Source organism: Tachyglossus aculeatus, chromosome 1 (genome assembly GCF_015852505.1).
Source record: "Tachyglossus aculeatus isolate mTacAcu1 chromosome 1, mTacAcu1.pri, whole genome shotgun sequence".
In the NCBI taxonomy this organism is placed as follows: Eukaryota; Metazoa; Chordata; class Mammalia; order Monotremata; family Tachyglossidae; genus Tachyglossus; species Tachyglossus aculeatus.
The window spans coordinates 63,250,233-63,271,059 of NC_052066.1; the positions used below are offsets into that span (position 1 = coordinate 63,250,233).

Consider the following 20,827-nt stretch of genomic DNA (forward strand, 5'->3'; position numbering starts at 1 on the left):
TAAGACTGTGAGCCTCACGTGGGACAACCTGATGACCTTGTAACCTCCCCAGCGCTTAGAACAGTGCTTTGCACATAGTAAGCGCTTAATAAATGCCATTAAAAAACACAATCTATGTCTTTTTTATGGTATATGTTAAGCGCTTACTGTGTGTCAAAGCTATGTTCTAAGGGCCGGGGTAGATTTCCCCCTTCTAGAACATGAGCCCGTTGTTGGGTAGGGACCAATCAATCAACCAATCAATCATATTTATTGAGCGCTTACTGTGTGCAGAACACTGTACTAAGCGCCTGGGAAGTACAAGTTGGCAACATATAGAGACAGTCCCTACCCAGCAGTGGGCTCACAGTCTAAAAGGGGGAGACAGAGAACAAAACCAAACATACTAACAAAATAAAATAAATAGAATAGATATGGACCAGTCTCTATATGTTGCCGATTTGTACTTCCCAAGCGCTCAGTACAGTGCCCTGCACACAGTAAGCGCTCAATAAATATGATTGAATGAATCAACGAATGAATAAAAGCTTAATCAGGCTGGACTCCCTCCCTGTCCTACATAGGGCTCTCAGTCTAAATCAGAAGAAGGAGGTTTTAATCCCCATTTTACAGATGAGGTAATTGAGACACACAGAAATGAAGTGACTGGCCCAAGGTCACACAGCAGACAGGTGGCAGAGCGGGGATTAGAACCCAGGTCCTTCTGACTCCCATGCTGGACTCCTTTCCCCTGACCACCGCTGCTTCTCCAGCGCTTAGAACAGTGCTTTGCACATAGTAAGTGCTTAATGCCATCGTTATTATTATTATTATTATTATTCTCAACTCCTGAGCACCTATTGTGTGCAGAACACTGTATTACCTGCTTTGAAGAGGTCAGTAGAGTTCATTCATTCAATCGTATTTATTGAGCGCTAACTGTGTGCAGAGCACTGTACTAAGCGCTTGGAAAGTACACTCCTTTACCTCAAGAATTTTACAATCTTGTACACTGGGCAGATATTAAAATAAATTCCGATTAGCGGAAGCAGCAGGTTATAAGGATGTGTGCATAAATTTGGCGGGAGTGGGGTGAGAATCAAAGTGCTTAGGGGGTATGGATTTAAGTGCGTATTTTGGTAAATGCCCGAGTATTTCATTCATAATTTCATTTCATTTCATAATTTCACTCATAATAAGCGCTTAGTACAGTGCTCTGCACATAGTAAGCGCTCAATAAATATGATTGATTGATAATTTAAAACCTATTGCTTAAGCTCCTAGTTCACATATAGCCTCCTAAATCCGTTAAATCCATTCCCCAGCTTTCCCGGGGAATGGATATAAATCAAAGGCTTTTTTCGACGATTTATATCAGTTAGTGCTGAGAGCTTCTGGGTTGGACAGCTACTTTGAACTGAACTGTAAACTGCATGTGTAAATCTGTAAAATGTAAAATGGGGATTAAGGCTGTGAGCCCCCCGTGGGACAACCTGATCACCTTGTAACCTCCCCAGCGCTTAGAACAGTGCTTGGCACATAGTAAGCGCTTAATCAATCAATCAATCAATCAATCAATCGTATTTATTGAGCGCTTACTATGTGCAGAGCACTGTACTAAGCGCTTGGGAAGTACAAATTGGCAACACATAGAGACAGTCCCTACCCAACAGTGGGCTCACAGTCTAAAAGGGGGAGACAGAGAACAGAACCAAACATACCAACAAAATAAAATAAATAGGATAGAAATGTACAAGTAAAATAAATAAATAAATAAATAAATGGAGTGATAAATATGTACAACCATATATACATATATACAGGTGCTGTGGGGAAGGGAAGGAGGTAAGACGGGGGGATGGAGAGGGGGACGAGGGGGACAGGAAGGAAGGGGCTCAGTCAATAATGCCATCATTATTATTATACAGCAGGCCAGAGGCACCACAGCACTTGTGTATGCCACTGTTGGGTAGGGACCATCTCTATATGTTGCCAACTTGTACTTCCCAAGCGCTTAGTACAGTGCTGTGCACACAGTAAGCGCTCAATAAATACGAATGAATGAATGAATGTGTAATGAATGTGTAATTTAGAAGGGGACAATTTAAAAAACTACTCAAAGAAAAATCATCATCATCATCAAAAGTATTTATTGAGCGCTTACTATGTGCAGAGCACTGTACTAAGCGCTTGGGAAGTACAAATTGGCAACATATAGAGACAGTCCCTACCCAACAGTACTAAGACGGTTGTTTTGACATTCATAACTGAAAGTAATTTTTTGTTTTCGAAATCCACTTTTCATCATCATCATCATCATCATCAGTCGTATTTATTGAGCGCTTACTGTGTGCAGAGCACTGTACTAAGCGCTTGGGAAGTACAAGTTGGCAACATATGGAGACAGTCCCTACCCACCAGTGGGCTCACAGTCTTTTCCCATCTGAAGTCACCGGGGGTTTCAGCAGAGTATTTCACATCTCAATATACATAGTAAAATGAAGGTTTGTAAATCGGCGCGTGCTGCGTTGACCATCGTCTTTTCTGAAACCCCGGCGCATTCCAGCCCGGCCAGCGAAACTATTTTTAGTGAATTATTTTCTTGTATTTTCACTCATCAGTCATCATTCCTTTCAGTTTCCACCCGTCGCCATGGAGGGAAGTGTGGGATTTGTATTTCAAACCGGTGGAATTTGGTTTTGAGGTCACCTAGCAATCATTGTGAAGCAATGCTCTCTCTTTGCAGGTTTACCAAGTTGAGGATGTGTGTGAAGAAGAAATGCCGGAAGAGTCGGATGAGTGTTCCCGGCTGGACCGAACTCCGCCACCCCCCACCCTGTCCCCGGCAGCTATAAATGTAGGAAGAGGAGAGGATCTGGCTTCCGAGGATCCTTTGCTAGGTGAATACCCAAGTTGACTGGAATAGGACAGTCTTTCAAGCTTGATTTGGGGATTTTTTTTTTTCCTGATGAGAAAAAAGTGTGTTGGGCCAGAAAAAGTTTAGTTTAAGACCCCTGAAACTGCAATTTATCTTGACCAAAAAAAAAAAAAAAAAAAATCGCAACACGGCCAAAATAATTTGTCATTCACTTGTACTTCCCAAGCGCCTAGTACAGTGCTCTGCACACAGTAAGCGCTCAATAAATACGATTGAATGAATGAAGTGGTGGAGTTGGGATGATATTTACTATTCTATTTATTTTGTTAATGATGTGTATCTAGCTTTATTTTATTTATTCTGGTGACTTGACACCTGTCCACGGGCTTTGTTTTGTTGTCCGTCTCCCCCTTCTAGACTGTGAGGCCGTTGTTGGGTAAGGACCCCAACTTGTACTTCCCAAGCGCTTAGTACAGTGCTCTGCACACAGTAAGCGCTCAATAAATACAATTGAATGAATGAATGCTTAGCACATAGTCTATATGTTGCCAATTTGTACTTCCCAAGCGCTTAGTACAGTGCTCTGCACACAGTAAGCACTCAATAAATACGATTGATGATGATGATTTGACCTAGTAATTTTTTTTCCCTTAAAACGTATGTCAGTTTGATAAACTCATTTATCAGTTCAGTGTAAACTAGTGCTTCCAATCAGTATCATCAGTGGTATGTATTGAGTGTTTCAGAGCACTGTACTAAACTCTTGGGAGAGTCCAGTGCACCAGAGTTGGTAGATATGATCCCTGCCCTTAATGATCTTATTATAGTCAGGAGGGGAGATAATCAGGTTGGACAGGTTGTTAATGATGTGCATCCAGCTTTATTTCTATTTATTCTGATGACTTGAAACCTGTCCACATGTTTTGTTTTGTTGTCTGTCTCCCCCTTCAAGACTGTGAGCCCATTGTCGGGTAGGGACCGTCTCTATATGTTGCCAACTTGCATTTTCCAAGCGTTTAGTACAGTGCTGTGCACACCGTAAGTGTTCAATAAATACGATTGAATGAATGACTGAATGTCCCTCGTGGGGCTCACAGGTTTAATCCCCATTTTAGATGGGGCTGAGCTGGCACAGAGAGTTAAGTGACTTGCCCTAGCAGGCAGGTGGTAGAGGCGGGATTAGAACCCAGATCTTCTGACTCCATGCCCATGCTCTTTCCTCTAGGCTATGCTGCTTTTTTTACCACAATTGCAAAGTACTAGTAAAAGTGAAAAGGGTTTTAATTTTGAGATTCTCTAATTCAGTGGTCAGTGATAAAAGTTCTTTTTGTAATTTCCCCATCCCACCCCCAGTAGAACTCAGATGGTTTAGGGCTTTGGGAATGTTTCATGTGTAACTGTATAATATATAGATACGGTTGTCAGAACTGCTGTTTATTACTAGCATTAAATCTAAATTGTTCACATTTTTTTCTTGGAGAGGTTTAGAAAAGTATGTTCTGCAAATATCTGACATTCCAAACAGTTGTTGCAATTGAAACTGACTACTACAGTCATTACTTTTTTTTCCAAGCAGTAGATAAAATAAACCTCACTCATTTTTGCTAGAGGCATGGATTCAAAATTCTCCAGTGTCGGTTTCACAGTTTGGCTTGATCAATTGCGTACATTTGAGTGCCTAGGTATCTGGGGGCAAACAAATAATAATAATAATAATAATGGTATTTGTTAAGCGCTTACTATGTGCAAAGCACTTTGCTAAGCGCTGGGGAGGTTACAAGGTGATCAGGTTGTCCCACGGGGGGCTCACAGTTTTAATCCCCATTTTACAGATGAGGTAAATGAGGCTCAGAGAAGTGAAGTGACTTGCCCAAGGTCACACAGTAGACATGTGGTGGAGTCGGGATTCGAACCCATGACCTCTGACTCCAAAGCCCGGGCTCTTTCCACTGAGCCACGCTGCTTCTCACATCTATTTTGATCTCTCCGCAGCCATACCAAAGCCTAAAAGTTCTAGTGAAATTTCGGCATTTTACAGAATATTGCCATGGCTGGTCAGAGATGTTTTCATTTTCATTATAGACTGCCCGCTGTTGGGTAGGGACCGTCTCTATATGTTGCCAACTTGTACTTCCCAAGTGCTGAGTCCAGTGCTCGGCACATAGTAAGCGCTCAATAAATACGATTGAATGAATGAATGAACCATAGTGCCCTAGTTTGGCCTTGAAGATTATGGGGGCTCCTGACATTTTTGAGAGGAGCTGAACTCCCTTGGGCATCTGGTATATTTACAGAGAAACCCTTCGCTTTAATAGTAATAATAATAATAATAATGGTATTTGTTAAGCACTTACTATGTGCAAAGCACTGTTCTAAGCACTGGGGGGATACAATAATAATGATGGCATTTGTTAAGCGTTTACTATGTGCAAAGCACTGTTCTAAGTGCTGGGGGGATACAAGGTGATCAAGTTGTCCCACGCGGGGCTCACAGTTTTAATCCCCATTTGACAGATGAGGTAACTGAGGCACTGAGAAGTGAAGTGACTTGCCCAAAGTCACACAGCTGACAGTTGGCGGAGCCGGGATTTGAACCCGTGACCTCTGACTCCAAAGCCCGGGCTCTTTCCACTGAGCCACGCTGCCTCTCTGCCCCACCCCACCTTAGCTCCCCCAGGGCTACTTCGTGATGCCAAAAATAGGAAACAGTGTTTCGTACTGTTTCCATGGGCATTCCGGGAAAAGCTGCGTTTCTGGGTTTTTAATCAATCAATCAATCAATCAATTGTATTTATTGAGCGCTTACTATGTGCAGAGCACTGTACTAAGCGCTTGGGAAGTACAAATTGGCAACATATAGAGACAGTCCCTACCCAACAGTGGGCTCACAGTCTAAAAGGGGAGAGAGAGAACAAAACCAAACATACTAACAAAATAAATAGAATAGATATGCACAAGCAAAATAAATAAATAAATAAATAGAGTAATAAATCTGTACAAACATATATACATATATACAGGTGCTGTGGGGAAGGGAAGGAGGTAAGATGGGGGGATGGAGAGGGGGACGAGGGGGAGAGGAAGGAAGGGCCTCAGTGTGGGAAGGCCTCCTGGAGGAGGTGAGCTCTCAGCAGGGCCTTTTGCCAGCTTGTAGCTTCGGGTAGCCTTGGTGCGGGCAAGGAAGGTGAACAGGCCGTCACCTCCCTCCCCTCCACATAAAGGACTTATTTTAAGCCGAGCAGGCATGCTATCATCAATGGTATTCATTCAATTGTATTTATTGAGCGCTTACTGTGTGCAGAGCACTGTACTAAGCGCTTGGGAAGTACAAGTTGGCAACACATAGAGACGGTCCCTACCCAACGGCGGGTTCACCATCCACTTTTTGTAGGCAGAACACTTTATTAAGCAGCGTGGCTCAGTGGAAAGAGCCTGGGCTTTGGAGTCAGAGGTCATGGGTTCAAATCCCAGCTCCGCCACTTATCGGCTGTGTGACTTTGGGCAAGTCACTTCGCTTCTCTGGGCCTCAGTTCCCTCATCTGTCAAATGGGGATTAAGACTGTGAGCCCCACATGGGACAACCTGATCACCTTGTATTCTCCCCAGCGCTTAGAACAGTGCTTTGCACATAGTAAGCGCTTCATAAATGCCATCATCATTATTATTATTATTATTAGGCACATAGGTGAGTACAGTTCAACAGAGTTCCCTTGCCCAGAATCATCATCATCATCAATCGTATTTATTGAGCGCTTACTGTGTGCAGAGCACTGTACTAAGCGCTTGGGAAGTCCAAGTTGGCAACATCTAGAGACAGTCCCTACCCAACAGTGGGCTCACAGTCTAAAAGGGGGAGACAGACAACAAAACCAAACGTACTAACAAAATAATGAGACTATAAAGGTGAGGGCCATGTTGAGTTTGGTCTGGAAGCCAACAGGATGTGCTGGGTTTTCCATTTCCCAGGCTTGAATCGAGCAGCGCTGGAACATTCCAGAACCCTGACCCCATAATAATAACAATCATAATAACAACAGCAACAATAATAATGGCATTTATTAAGCTCATACTACGTGCAAAGCACTGTTCTAATCACTGGGGAGGTTATAAGGTGATCAGGGTGTCCCACGGGGGGCTCCCAGTCTTCATCCCCATTTTCCAGATGAGGTAACAGAGGCACAGAGAAGTGAGGTGACTTGCCCAAAGTCACACAGCTGACAGTCGGTGGAGCCGGGATTCGAACCCATGACCTCTGACTCCAAAGCCCGGGCTCTTTCCGCCGAGCCACGCCGCTTCTCCGTGGACCTCCCTTCTCTTCTCTCCCTTTCCCACTGCTCCAGTTCAGCCTCCGCCCTTCCCTCGCTCAGATTTTAAGGCAGTTAAGAGTGAAGGGGGAGGCGACCAGTTCCCGGCATCTCCGAAATACCTTTTTGTTTCATTCCCGTCTGGTCCACCCTCTTTCCTTGTCTGACTCATGGTCATCATCAGTCGTATTTATTGAGCGCTTACAATGTGCAGAGCACTGTACTAAGCGCTTGAGGTCATGGCATCTGTCCTCTTCTGATGCTTCGCATGGTAGACCCGATTGGCTAAGTCAATCAATCAATCAATCAATCGTATTTATTGAGCGCTTACTATGTGCAGAGCACTGTACTAAGCGCTTGGGAAGTACAAATTGGCATCACATAGAGACAGTCCCTACCCAACAGTGGGCTCACAGTCTAAAAGGGGGAGACAGAGAACAGAACCAAACATGCCAACAAAATAAAATAAGTAGGATAGAAATGTACAAGTAAAATAAATAAATAAATAAATAAATAGAGTAATAAATATGTACAACCATATATACATATATACAGGTGCTGTGGGGAAGGGAAGGAGGTAAGACGGGGGGATGGAGAGGGGGACGAGGGGGAGAGGAAAGAAGGGGCTCAGTCTGGGAAGGCCTCCTGGAGGAGGTGAGCTCTCAGCAGGGCCTTGAAGGGAGGAAGAGAGCTAGCTTGGCGGATGTGCGGAGGGAGGGCATTCCAGGCCCGGGGGATGACGTGGGCCGGGGGCCGACGGCGGGACAGGCGAGAGCGAGGTACAGTGAGTACCAGTAAGTAAGTCCAGATAAGCATGGAAGTTGTAAACCCAGTTCATTGTCCTTGTACCCAAACCCTCCTTCATTAATAATAATAATAATAAGGATGGTATTTGTTAAGCGCTTACTGTATGCAAAGCACTGTTCTAAGCGCTGGGGAGGTTACAAGGTGATCAGGTTGTCCCACGCGGGGCTCACAGTTTTAATCCCCATCTTACAGACGAGGGAACTGAGGCACTGAGAAGTGAAGTGACTTGCCCAAAGTCACACAGCTGACAGTTGGCGGAGCCGGGATTTGAACCCGTGACCTCTGACTCCAAAGCCCGGGCTCTTTCCACTGAGCCACGAAGGTGATCAGGTTGTCCCACACGGGGCTCACAGTCTTCATCCCCATTTCCCAGATGAGGTAGCTGAGGCCCAGAGAAGTGAAGCCCCCTCCTTCCTCTCCCCCTCTCCATCCCCCCTGCCTTACCTCCTTCCCTTCACCACAGCACCTGTATATATGTTTGTACGGATTTATTACTCTATTTTACTTGTACATATTTATTTTATTTTGTTAATATGTTTCGTCTTGTTGTCTGTCTCCCCCTTCTAGACTGCGAGCCCGCTTTTGGGTAGGGACCGTCTCTATAATGTTGCCAACTTGGACTTCCCAAGCGCTTAGTCCAGTGCTCTGCACACAGTAAGCGCTCAGTAAATATGATTGAATGAATGAATGCCAAGCACCGTCTAAGCAATGGGGTAGATCCAAGGTAATCAGGTAATTCATTGAAGATCTTCAGGACAGAACTATGACGTGATTTCTCTGAGGTGTTCCAGGCCATCCTGCCTGTTATCAGATGCATCAATGACTTAAATGAGTCATGAAGAATCTTCCACCCATTGGATTTACGCCATTCGATTTTTCTTAAATCGGGGCCTAAAATGTAACCCTCGTTTGGTTTCTCTAACCTAAATCAATCAATTGTATTTATTGAGCGCTTACTGTGTGCAGAGCACTGTACTGAGTGCTTGGGAAGTCCAAGTTGGCAACATAGAGAGACAGTCCCTACCCGACAGTGGGCTCGCAGTCTAAAAGATGCTAAAATTGCTAAAAGATGCTAAAAATGCTAACCTAAAAATGCTTAGATATCGGGGAGCTTCTGCTACGGTATGAAAAAGCAGCAAAAGCATACTGAGTGTGGCTCAGTGGAAAGAGCCCGGGCTTTGGAGTCAGAGGTCATGGGTTCAAATCCTGGCTCCGCCAATCGTCAGCCGTGTGACTTTGGGCAAGTCACTTCTCTTCTCTGAGCCTCAGTTCCCTCATCTGCAAAATGGGGATTAAGACTGTGAGCCCCCCATGGGACAACCTGATCACCTTGTAACCTCCTCAGCGCTTAGAACAGTGCTTGGCACATAGTAAGCGCTTAATAAATGCCATTATATTATTATTATTATTATTTGGGCAAGTCACTTCGCTTCTCTGTGCCTCAGTTGCCTCATCCGCAAAATGGGGATTAAGACTGTGAGCCCCCCGTGGGACAACCTGATCACCTTGTAACCTCTTCAGCGCTTAGAACAGTGCTTGGCACATAGTAAGCGCTTAATAAATGTCATTATTTTTATTATTATTATTATTATTTGGGCAAGTCACTTCTCTTCTCTGAGCCTCAGTTCCCTCATCCGCAAAACGGGAATTAAGACTGTGAGCCCCCCGTGGGACAACCTGATCACCTTGCAACCTCCCCAGCTCTTAGAACAGTGCTTGGCAGATAGCGCTTAATAAATGCCATTATCATTATTACTATTATTTGGGCAAGTCACTTCGCTTCTCTGTGCCTCAGTTCCCTCATCCGCAAAACGGGGATTAAGACTGTGAGCCCCCCGTGGGACAACCCGATCACCTTGTAACCTCCTCAGCACTTAGAACAGTGCTTGGCACATAGTAAGCGCTTAATAAATGCCATTATTATTATTGTTGTTATTATTATTATTATTATTATTATTTGGGCAAGTCACTTCGCTTCTCTGTGCCTCAGTTCCCTCATCCGCAAAATGGGAATTAAGACTATGAGCCCCCCATGGGACAACCTGATCACCTTGTAACCTCCCCAGCGCTTAGAACAGTGCTTGGCACCTAGTAAGCGCTTCGTAAATGCCATTAAAAAAAAACAAGAAGTCTTTCGGCAATGATTCCCCGTGGGTTGGCGGAGCCTCCAGGAATTTCTGACGGGGCGATCCTGCTGGGGCAGCTGATTGCAGTAGGTGCTTATCTGCATCTGTTCCATTTTTCCCGACGCGCCTGGGCGTAACTGGTAAAGATAAACGCGGTGCTTTTTTCCAGACCAAGTGGAACTTCCCGCGGTGGCCTCGGTCAGCGCGTCGGTGATCAAGTCTCCGTCCGATCCTTCGCATGCCTCCCTTCCGCCGCCTCCGCTCCTGCTGCCCGCCGCCGCGACGAGGAGCAGCGGCGCGTCCCTGCCCAACAGCATTCCGGGCCTGGAAAACAGACCCCCGCAGGCGATCGTCAAGCCGCAGATCTTGACCCACGTTATCGAGGGCTTTGTGATTCAGGAGGGGCTGGAGCCGTTTCCTGTAAGTGTCAATAACAATAATAATAATAATAGTAATAATAATTGGCATTTGTTAAGCGCTTACTATGTGCAAAGCACTGTTCTAAGCGCTGGGGAGGATATAGGGTGATCAGGTTGTCATCATCATCAATCGTATTTATTGAGCGCTTATGTATGGTTGTACATATTTATTACTCTATTTATTTATTTATTTATTTATTTTGCTTGTACATTTCTATCCTATTTATTTAATTTTGTTGGTATGTTTGGTTCTTTTCTCTGTCTCCCCCTTTTAGACTGTGAGCCCACTGTTGGGTAGGGACTGTCTCTATGTGTTGCCAATTTGTACTTCCCAAGCGCTTAGTACAGTGCTCTGCACATAGTAAGCGCTCAATAAATACGATTGATTGATTGATTACTATGTGCAGAGCACTGGACTAAGCGCTTGGGAAGTCCAAGTTGGCAACATATAGAGACAGTCCCTACCCAGCAGTGGGCTCACAGTGTAAAAGGGGGAGACCAAACCAAACATACTAACAAAATAAAATAAATAGAATAGATAGGTACAAGTAAAATAAATCAATAAATAGAGTAATAAATATGTACAAACATATATGCATATCATCATCAATCGTATTTATTGAGCGCTTACTATGTGCAGAGCACTGGACTAAGCGCTTGGGAAGTACAAGTTGGCAACATATAGAGACAGTCGCTACCCAACAGTGGGTTCACAGTCTAAAAGGGGGAGACAAAACCGAACATACTAACAAAATAAAAAGAATAGATAGGTACAAGCAAAATAAATAAATAAATAGAGTAATAAATATGTACAAACATATATGCATATCATCATCAATCGTATTTATTGAGCGCTTACTATGTGCAGAGCACTGGACTAAGCACTTGGGAAGTACAAATTGGCAACATATAGAGACAGTCCCTACCCAACAGTGGGCTCACAGTCTAAAAGGGGGAGACAGAGAACAAAACCAAACATACTAACAAAATAAAATAAATAGAATAGATAGGTACAAGTAAAATAAATAAATAAATCAATAAATAGAGTAATAAATATGTACAAACATATATGCATATCATCATCATCATCAGTCGTATTTATTGAGCACTTACTATGTGCAGAGCACTGTACTAAGCACTTGGGAAGTACAAGTTGGCAACATATAGAGACAGTCCCTACCCAACAGTGGGCTCACAGTCTAAAAGGGGGAGACAGAGAACAAAACCAAACATACTAACAAAATAAAATAAATAGAATAGATATGTACAAGTAAAATAAATAAATAAATAGAGGAATAAATCTGTACAACCATATATACATATATACAGGTGCTGTGGGGAAGGGAAGGAGGTAAGATGGGGGGATAGGGGGACAAGGGGGAGAGGAAGGAAGGGGCTCAGTGTGGGAAGGCCTCCTGGAGGAGGTGAGCTCTCAGTAGGGCCTTGAAGGGAGGAAGAGAGCTAGCTTGGCGCTTACTTAAGCACTTACTATGTGCAAAGCACTGTTCTAAGCACTGGGGAGGATATAGGGTGATCAGGTTGTTCCGCGTGGGGCTCGCAGTCTTAATCCCCATTTTACCGATGAGGGAACTGAGGCCCGGAGAAGTGAAGTGACTTGCCCAAGGTCACACAGCCGACATGTGGTGGAGTCGGGATTCGAACCCATGACCTCTGACTCCAAAGCCTCTTTCCACTGAGCCACGCTGCTTCTCTAGCGTCAAGTAAAGTTACTCTTCATAGTGAGATATTTTTGTTTTTAAGATGACGCGGTAATTGGGGCATTTAAGTGCTTGCTTGGCGCCAAGCACTCTGCTAAACGCCGGGGTAGGTACGCGATCACTAGGTCCCACACAGTAGGAGGGAGGACAGGTGGTAAATCCCCATTTTGCCGACGAAGGAACCGAGGCACAGAGAAGTGACTTGCCCAGGATCACCCAGCGGACAAGGGCAGCGATTGCTTTCTCTTTGATCAATCCATCAATCAATCGTATTTATTGAGCGCTTACTGTGTGCAGAGCACTGGACTAAGCGCTTGGGAAGTACAAGTTGGCAACATATAGAGACAGTCCCTAGCCAACAATCAATCAATCAATCAGTCGTATTTATTGAGCGCTTACTCTGTGCAGAGCACTGTACTAAGCGCTTGGGAAGTACAAGTTGGCAACATGTAGAGACAGTCCCTACCCAACAGTGGGCTCACAGTTTAAAAGGGGGAGACAGACAACAAAACAAAACGTATTAACAAAATAAAATAAATAGAATAGATATTTACAAGTAAAATATAATCATACTTTGTGGGTCGAGTCTTCAGGTGTGTTCTTAGAAGCAGCGCGGTTCAGTGGAAGGAGCCCGGGCTTTGGAGTCAGAGGTCATGGGTTCGAATCCCGGCTCCGCCACATGTCTGCTGTGTGACCTTGGGCAAGTCACTTAACCTCTCGGAGCCTCAGTTACCTCATCTGTAAAATGGGGAGGGTGACTGTGAGCCCCACGTGGGGCAACCTGATCACCTTGTATCTCCCCCAGCGCTTAGAACAGTGCTTTGCACATAGTAAGTGCTTAACAAATGCCATCATTATTATTATTGAGCCCACTGTTGGGTAGGGCCCATCTCTACATGTTGCCAACTTGTACTTCCCAAGTGCTTAGTACAGTGCTCTGCACACAGTAAGCGCTCAATAAATACGATTGAATGAATGAATGAATGAATTATTATTAATGTGAAGGATTAATTCAGGTGGTTGTTAATGGTATTAGTGAAGCGCTTACTATGTGCCAGGAACTGTCCTAAACGCTGGGGTCGTTACAGGCTAATCAGGTTGAACCCAGCCCGCATCCCACATGGGGCTCACAGTCTTAATCCCCAGTTTACCAGTGAGGTAACTGGGCACAAAGAAGAGACATGATTTGCCCAAGGTAAGACAGCAGACAAGTGAGAAGCAGCATGACTCAGTGGCAAGGGCCCGGGCTTGGGAGCTAGAGGTCATGGGTTCTAATCCCGCCTCCGCCACCTGTCAGCTGCGGGACTTTAGGCAAGGCACTTCACTTCTCTGTGCCTCAGTTCCCTCATCTGTCAAATGGGGATGAATACTGTGAGCCCCACGGGGGACAACCTTGATTACCTTGTATCCCCCCCCACCCCCCGCCTCCAGCTCTTAGAACAGTGCTTGGCACATAGTAAGTGCTTAACAAATACCAACATTATTATTAACATTATAAGTGGCAGAGCTGGATTTAGAACCTTGACTTCCAAGCCTGTGCTCCGTCCAGTAGGCCTGGTTTACATAGATAATAATAATAATAATAATAATAATAATAATAATAATAATGGCATTTGTTAAGCGCTTAGTCAATCAATCAATCAATCGTATTTATTGAGCGCTTACTGTGTGCAGAGCACTGTACTAAGCACTTGGGAAGTCCAAGTTGGCAACATATAGAGACAGTCCCTACCCAGCAGTGGGCTCACAGTCTAGAAGGGGGAGACAGACAACAAAACCAAACATATTAACAAATAAAATAAATAGAATAGATATGTACAAGTAAAATAAATAGAGTAATAAATATGTGCAAACATATATACATATATACAGGTTAATTAACAGGTTAATACAGCTTAATATGTGCCAAGCACTGTTCTAAGCACCGGGGTAGATACAAGATAATCAGGTTGTCCCACATGGGGCTCACAGTCTTAATCCCCATTTTACAGGTGAGGCACAGAGAAGTTAAGTGACTGGCCCAAAGCTAACAGTTCTCAAGTATTTATCTTGAATTAATGCTACTTTTAGGTACTGAGGCAGGTAAGTTTATGAAACAGTTGGACCGTCATTTAGTGAGCAAACGGCGAAAAACGATTTCTTAAGAATAGAGAAGTTTCTCTCTGCCCTTCGTGATAAATCGTAAGGCGGGGTCCACGAAATCCACCTGAATGGTGTTGCTTTCTTTGTCGTTCAAGTCTCCAGAGCAGGAGCTGGAAAATACGTTTTTATAGTTAAGAGTGCACACAGTGAAAACTTGAAACAGATGGTTTAAAACCAATAAGTGATTTTCTCCAGATATCTGTGTTACAGCTCTTCACTTACCCTTCAGAGAGACTATTGATGCACCATCTTAGACCAGCAACTAATGAAGAAATGATTATAAGATGGCGATCCCCAAATTGCACATGTACAAATTTTTTGAAGTAATCCTGGAGTTGAGGCCAACTGCAGATAAAGCTAACCTATGCTCACGGACCTGGGACATGTTTTCAATCAATCAGTCGATCAATCAATCGTATTTATTGAGCGCTTACTGTGTGCAGAGCACTGTACTAAGCGCTTGGGAAGTCCAAGTTGGCAACATGTAGAGACAGTCCCTACCCAACAGTGAGCTCACAGTCTAGAAGGGGGAGACAGAGAACAAAACCAAACATATTAACAAAATAAAATAAATAGAATAGATATGTACAAGTAAAATAAATAAATAAATAGAGTAATAAATGCGTACAAACATATATACAGGTTTTACAAGTAAAATAAATAAATAAATAGAGTAATAAATATGTGCAAACATATATACATATACACAGGTTTTCCTTAGCTTTCAAAAATCCCAGACAAAAGTTTAGTGCTTAGGACAGTGCTGAACACGTAGTAAGCACTTAAGAAATACCATAAATCATAGACATGCTCGTGGGAAACTGAGTTAGCTCTTCTGAGACCTTCTGGACCTCCTCATTTTCAAAATATTTGTCTTTGAGAATTCTGCCCTGTGGCAGTGGTTCATTTCATCCTCTTCTATTGCCTATATTTTCAGTTGACCCTCTATCTCTCTATGTTGCCAACTTGTACTTCCCAAGCGCTTAGTACAGTGCTGTGCACACAGTAAGCGCTCAATAAATACGATTGAATGAATGAATGAATGTTTTGTTAACCCAAACTTTTAACTTGTCCTAGAAAACTTAGAAGTAAGATATTTTCTTAATTAAAAGTTTTTCTTCTGAATTTAAAAAGGAAAGTATCAATTCAGCATTGTTTGGTTCCCCCCGGAAAATCAATCAATCAGTGGTATTTACTGAGCGGTTACCGTGTTCAGAGCACTGTACTGCGGTCTTAAGTAAACGCGATCCCTGCCCTCGACGAGCTTACGGACACAAGATCGGGGAGCCAGTGTAGGGTTGTGGAACAACGCCGATCCGGAAGCTGGAAAGCCTGGGTTCAAGTCCGAACTCTGTCGTCAGCCTGCCGTGTGACCTTGGACAAGTCACTTAACCCCTCTGAACTTCCTTTTTTTCCCCTCCTCTGCAAAATGAGGAAAATAATACCCGCCTTTCACGTTCTTCAAAGGGTTGTCGTGAGGGCAAAAATGAGATGAGCAGCACGAAAGCACAATACGTTGCCAACTTGTACTTCCCAAGTGCTTAGTACAGTGCTCTGCACACAGTAAGCGCTCAATAAATACGATTCAATGAATGAATGAATATTTATTTTACTTGTACATATTTATTCTATTTATTCTATTTGGTTTATATGCTCTGTTTTGTTGCCTGCCTCCCCCTTCTAGACTGTGAACCCACTGTTGAGTAGGGACCGTCTCTATATGTTGCCAACTTGTACTTCCCAAGCGCTTAGTCCAGTGCTCTGCACACAGTAAGCGCTCAATAAATATGATTAAATGAAATGAAATGAAAGTAAGATATGGTAAGGCCAGGCCCTGTATTAAGCACTGGGCTAGAGGCAAGATAATCAGGTCGGACTCAGTCCTTTCCCCACATGGGATCACAGTCTGAATCAGATATTCATTCATTCATTCAATCGTATTTATTGAGCGCTTACTGTGTTCAGAGCACCGTACTAAGTGCTTGGGAAGTACAAGTTGGCAACATATCGAGATGGTCCCGACCCAACAACGGGCTATATTGTTATCATAGGCCACCCGGCAGGTGGGCAGTTCACCTCAGAGTACTGCTGGGCTTTGGGCAGTGAAAGCCTGGGGATTCCTGTTGCCAACTTGTACTTCCCAAGCGCTTAGTACAGTGCTCTGCACACAGTAAGCGCTCAGTAAATACGATTGATTGATTGATTCCACAGTTAGGAGGACACCCCCCCCCCCCGCCAAAGCTCCGTCCCTTCCCCAGCGACCATACTGTTTCCTCCATAATTTTTTTTTAATAGTATTTAAGCATTTACTATGTGCCAGGCACTGCACTAAGCACTGAGATAGACACAACGTAATCGGATTGGATACAGTTCTGGTCATCATCATCAATCGTATTTATTGAGCGCTTACTGTGTGCAGAGCACTGTACTAAGCGCTTAGTGCAGTCCCCCCCCAGGGCCCCATGATCTCAATCCCCATTTTATAGAAGAGGGAACTGAGGCCCAGAGAAGTGAAGTGACTTGCCCAAGGTCACATAGGAGCCAAGGGGCGGATCCGGACTTCGAACCCAGGTCCTTTTGACTCCCAAGCCCGGGCTCTATCCATCCTGCTTCTCTATGGCTATTTTAGCGCTTAACAAATGCCATCATTATTATTATTATTTAACGCTGGCCCAAGGATGGTGGCACGCATAAGGATGGAGGAGATGAAGACAGAGATGAACCTGCTCAGAGGCTTTAATTCTATTATATATGTATATATGTTTGTACATATTTGTTACTCTATTTTACTTGTACATATCTATTCTATTTATTTTATTTTGTTAGTATGTTTGGTTTTTTTCTCTGTCTCCCCCCTTTTAGACTGTGAGCCCACTGTTGGGTAGGGACTGTCTCTATATGTTGCCAATTTGTACTTCCCAAGCGCTTAGTACAGTGCTCTGCACACAGTAAGCGCTCAATAAATACGATTGATGATGATGATGATGATTTGTTCTGACGACTTTGACACCTGTCTACATGTTTTGTTTCATTGTCTGTCTCCCCCTTCTAGACTGTGAGCCCGTTGTTGGGTAGGGACCGTCTCCATATGCTGCCGACTTGTACTTCCCACGCGCTTAGTCCAGTGCTCTGCACTCAGTAAGCGCTCAATAAATACGATTGAAGGAATGAATGAACCCCTGAAGTCTAGGTGCCTGGGGCAATTGCCCACTTTTCTTAATGATTTAAACAGACTTGTGTCAATAAGGTCCTTTGGTCGTATGTGTGTGCACATCCAGAACTAGCCCATTGGACATAGTGTGTTCTTAGGAAAATGATAATTGCTAAATCCTTTTGCTATTGATGCCAGTCTGCTTGTTTTGTTGTCCATCTCCTCAATCTAGACTTTGAGCCCGTTGTTGGTAGGGATTGTCTCTATCTGCTGGCAAATTGTATTTCAAGCGCTTGGTACAGTGCTCTGCACACAGTAAGCGCTCAGTAAGTAGGATCGAATGAATGAATAAGTTTTCAAGGGTTTAGAGGGCAGTAATATCAATCAATCAATCAATCAATCATATTTATTGAGCGCTTACTGTGTGCAGAGCACTGTACTAAGCGCTTGGGAAGTACAAGTTGGCAACATATAGAGACAGTCCCTACCCAACAGTGGGCTCCCAGTCTAAATAAGATCAGAAGACAAGAAGCCGACCTAATGCAGCTGAAAAGTTCTGTTTAATTAGGTGGCAAGCACAATTTCAAAAAACAGTCGTGTCGTTCCATGGGTTCTAATCCCAGCTCCGCCATTGGTCTGCTGTGTGACCTTGGGCGAGTCACTTCACTTCCCTGTGCCTCAGTTGCCACATCTGTAAAGTGGGGATTGAGACTGTGAGCCCTATGTGGGACGGGGACGGTGTCCAGCTTAATTTGCTTGTATCCACCCAGCGTTTAGTACAGTGCCCGGCATATAGTAAGCACTTAACAAATGCCATCTGAATGCCATCTGATGCCATCTAATGCCATCTGCCATCTGAATCATCATCAATCATATTTATTGAGCGCTTACTGTGTGCAGAGCACTGTACTAAGCGCTTGGGAAGTACAAATTGGCAACATATAGAGACAGTCAGTAGAGAATGCCATCTGATCTGAATGTAAGATCGTTGTAGGCAGGGACTGTGTCTATGTATTGTTGTATTGTACTCTCCCAAGTGCATAGCACAGTGCTCTGCACACAGTAAGCGTCTCCCCCGTCTAGACTGTGAGCCCACTGTTGGGTAGGGACCATCTCTATATGTTGCCAACTTGTACTTCCCAAGTGCTTAGTACAGTGCTCTGCACACAGTAAGCGCTCAATAAATACGATTGAAGGAATGACTGAATCACCAGTCCAATTCAGGTGACTTCTCTCCTTTTATTTCCCAGTGGAGTGTCCATGGTTGAGAAGTTCACTATGGTTTGGGGACTGACAATAAGTCTGACCACAAGAAACAAATTACATCTTTAACATTATCTGACCAGGTTATTCTGGTAAATTGCTTCCTGGGAGTAAATTAAAAATCCCGGAAGAAGCATCGATTCTTTTAGACTCAACCAGGTAGTAGTAGGAATAATAATTTAGCACCCTCTGGGTAAACAGCATTGTACTAAGCACTTATGTTGCCAACTTGTCCTTCCCAAGCGCTTAGTACAGTGCTCTGCACACAGTTAGTGCTCAATAAATACGATTGAATGAATGAATGAACTTGGGAAAGAAGCGTGGTCTCTGCCCAAAAGAAGCTTACACTCATATTGGGACGGGGGAGATAGAAGACATCTACAAAATGAGTACTTTGTGACAAACGGGATGGTTTTTTCAGTCCTAGAGGTACAAAAAGATGAAATCTTTTAGACTGTGAGCCCACTGTTGGGTAGGGACTGTCTCTATATGTTGCCAATTTGTACTTCCCAAGTGCTTAGTACAGTGCTCTGCACATAGTAAGCGCTCAATAAATACGATTGATGACGATTGATGATGATGATGATGAAATCACCTTCTAAAATACCTAGTAAAATCCTGGCAGGATTTGCCCGAGTAGAAAACAAGTGCTGCCCGACTTTTGAGGACTTTTAAGGTTATTTCTGCACGATCCTTTTGGGAGGAAAGAAATCTGTCCCTCATTTATGTCATCCTCATTCTAGGTCAGTCGTTCGTCTTTGCTGGTAGAACAGCCGGTGAAAAAGAGGCCTCTCTTGGAAAGTCAGGTCATGAGTACTATGTGTGTCCAGCCAGAAATCCAGAATGATGCGAAGCATGCCGACAACTCATCCGACACAGAAATAGAAGACATGATCGCTGAAGGTTAGTGGGCTTTGTAATAATAATAATAATAATGATGGCATTTGTTAAGCACTTACTATGTGCAAAGCACTGTTCTAAGCTCTGGGGGGGATACAGTGTGATCATGTTGTCCCACGTGGGGGCTCACAGTCTTAATCCCCATTTTTACAGATGAGGGAACTGAGGCTCAGAGAAGTTAAGTGACTTGCCCAAGGTCACACAGCAGACTTGTGGTGGAGCCGGGATTCGAACCCCTGACCTCTGACTCCAAAGCCCGTGCTCTTTCCACTGAGCCACGCTGCTTCAGAAAGATACTCTTATCTGATACACTTAGTGAAAGATGCATTTTTGGTTCGTGGTTTTGAGCCTCTTTTTAATCAATCAATTGTATTTATTGAGCGCTTACTGTGTGCAGAGCACTGTACTAAGTGCTTGGGAAGTACAAGTTGGCAACATATAGAGAGTTTCCAATCTGTTTCCGACCCACGTCTCTTTTTCCAGTTTTACTGCCAGTGAGCTGCCGGAGTTATTTCCTTTTATAATAATGTTACTGGTGTTTGTTAAGCGCTTACTATGTGCCAAGCACCGTTGTAAGCGCTGGGGTAGATACAAGGTAATTAGGTTGTCCCACAGGGGGCTCACAGTCTTAATCCCCATTTTACAGATGAGGGAACTGAGGCACAGAGAAGTTAAGTGATTTGCCCAAAGTCACACAGCTGACAAGTGGCGGAACCAGGATTAGAACCCACGACCTCTGACTCCCAAGCCCGGGCTCTTTCCGCTAAGCCACGCTGCTTCTCATCAAATTCACTCTCAGCAGAATTTGATTAAGTTTACGGCATCTCAGTATCCACATCTTATCGTGCATCAAAATGAAATTTTGTCTTCCAGAATGTTATTTTGTTCTCTTGCCTTTTTATGATTGGTTAAGAGAAAACAGTGGAAGAACTTTCATAAAAAACTCAACTTGTTTCCCCCCAAGTTTGAAGAAAATTTGAATATTTACTTATTAATCATGTGTTGTATTTAAGCTCTTATTTTTGTGCCAAGAACTCACACTTGTTTCCCCCCAAGTTCGAAGAAAGTTTGAACATTTACTTATTAATCATGTGTTGCATTTAAGCTCTTATTTTTGTGCCAAGAACTCACACTTGTTTC

General features: G+C 43.8%; 1 protein-coding gene across 1 annotated transcript in view; it reads left to right on the forward strand.

Annotated features, from left to right (window-relative positions):
- PHC3 (polyhomeotic homolog 3) overlaps window positions 1-20,827 on the forward strand; it is a 90,666-nt gene that overhangs the window by 36,465 nt on the left and 33,374 nt on the right. Inside the window, exons 6-8 of the mRNA XM_038745010.1 lie at window positions 2,726-2,879; window positions 10,264-10,514; window positions 19,531-19,690. Coding sequence (XP_038600938.1) covers window positions 2,726-2,879; window positions 10,264-10,514; window positions 19,531-19,690 — 565 coding nt within the window. The remainder of the gene's footprint in view (window positions 1-2,725; window positions 2,880-10,263; window positions 10,515-19,530; window positions 19,691-20,827) is intronic.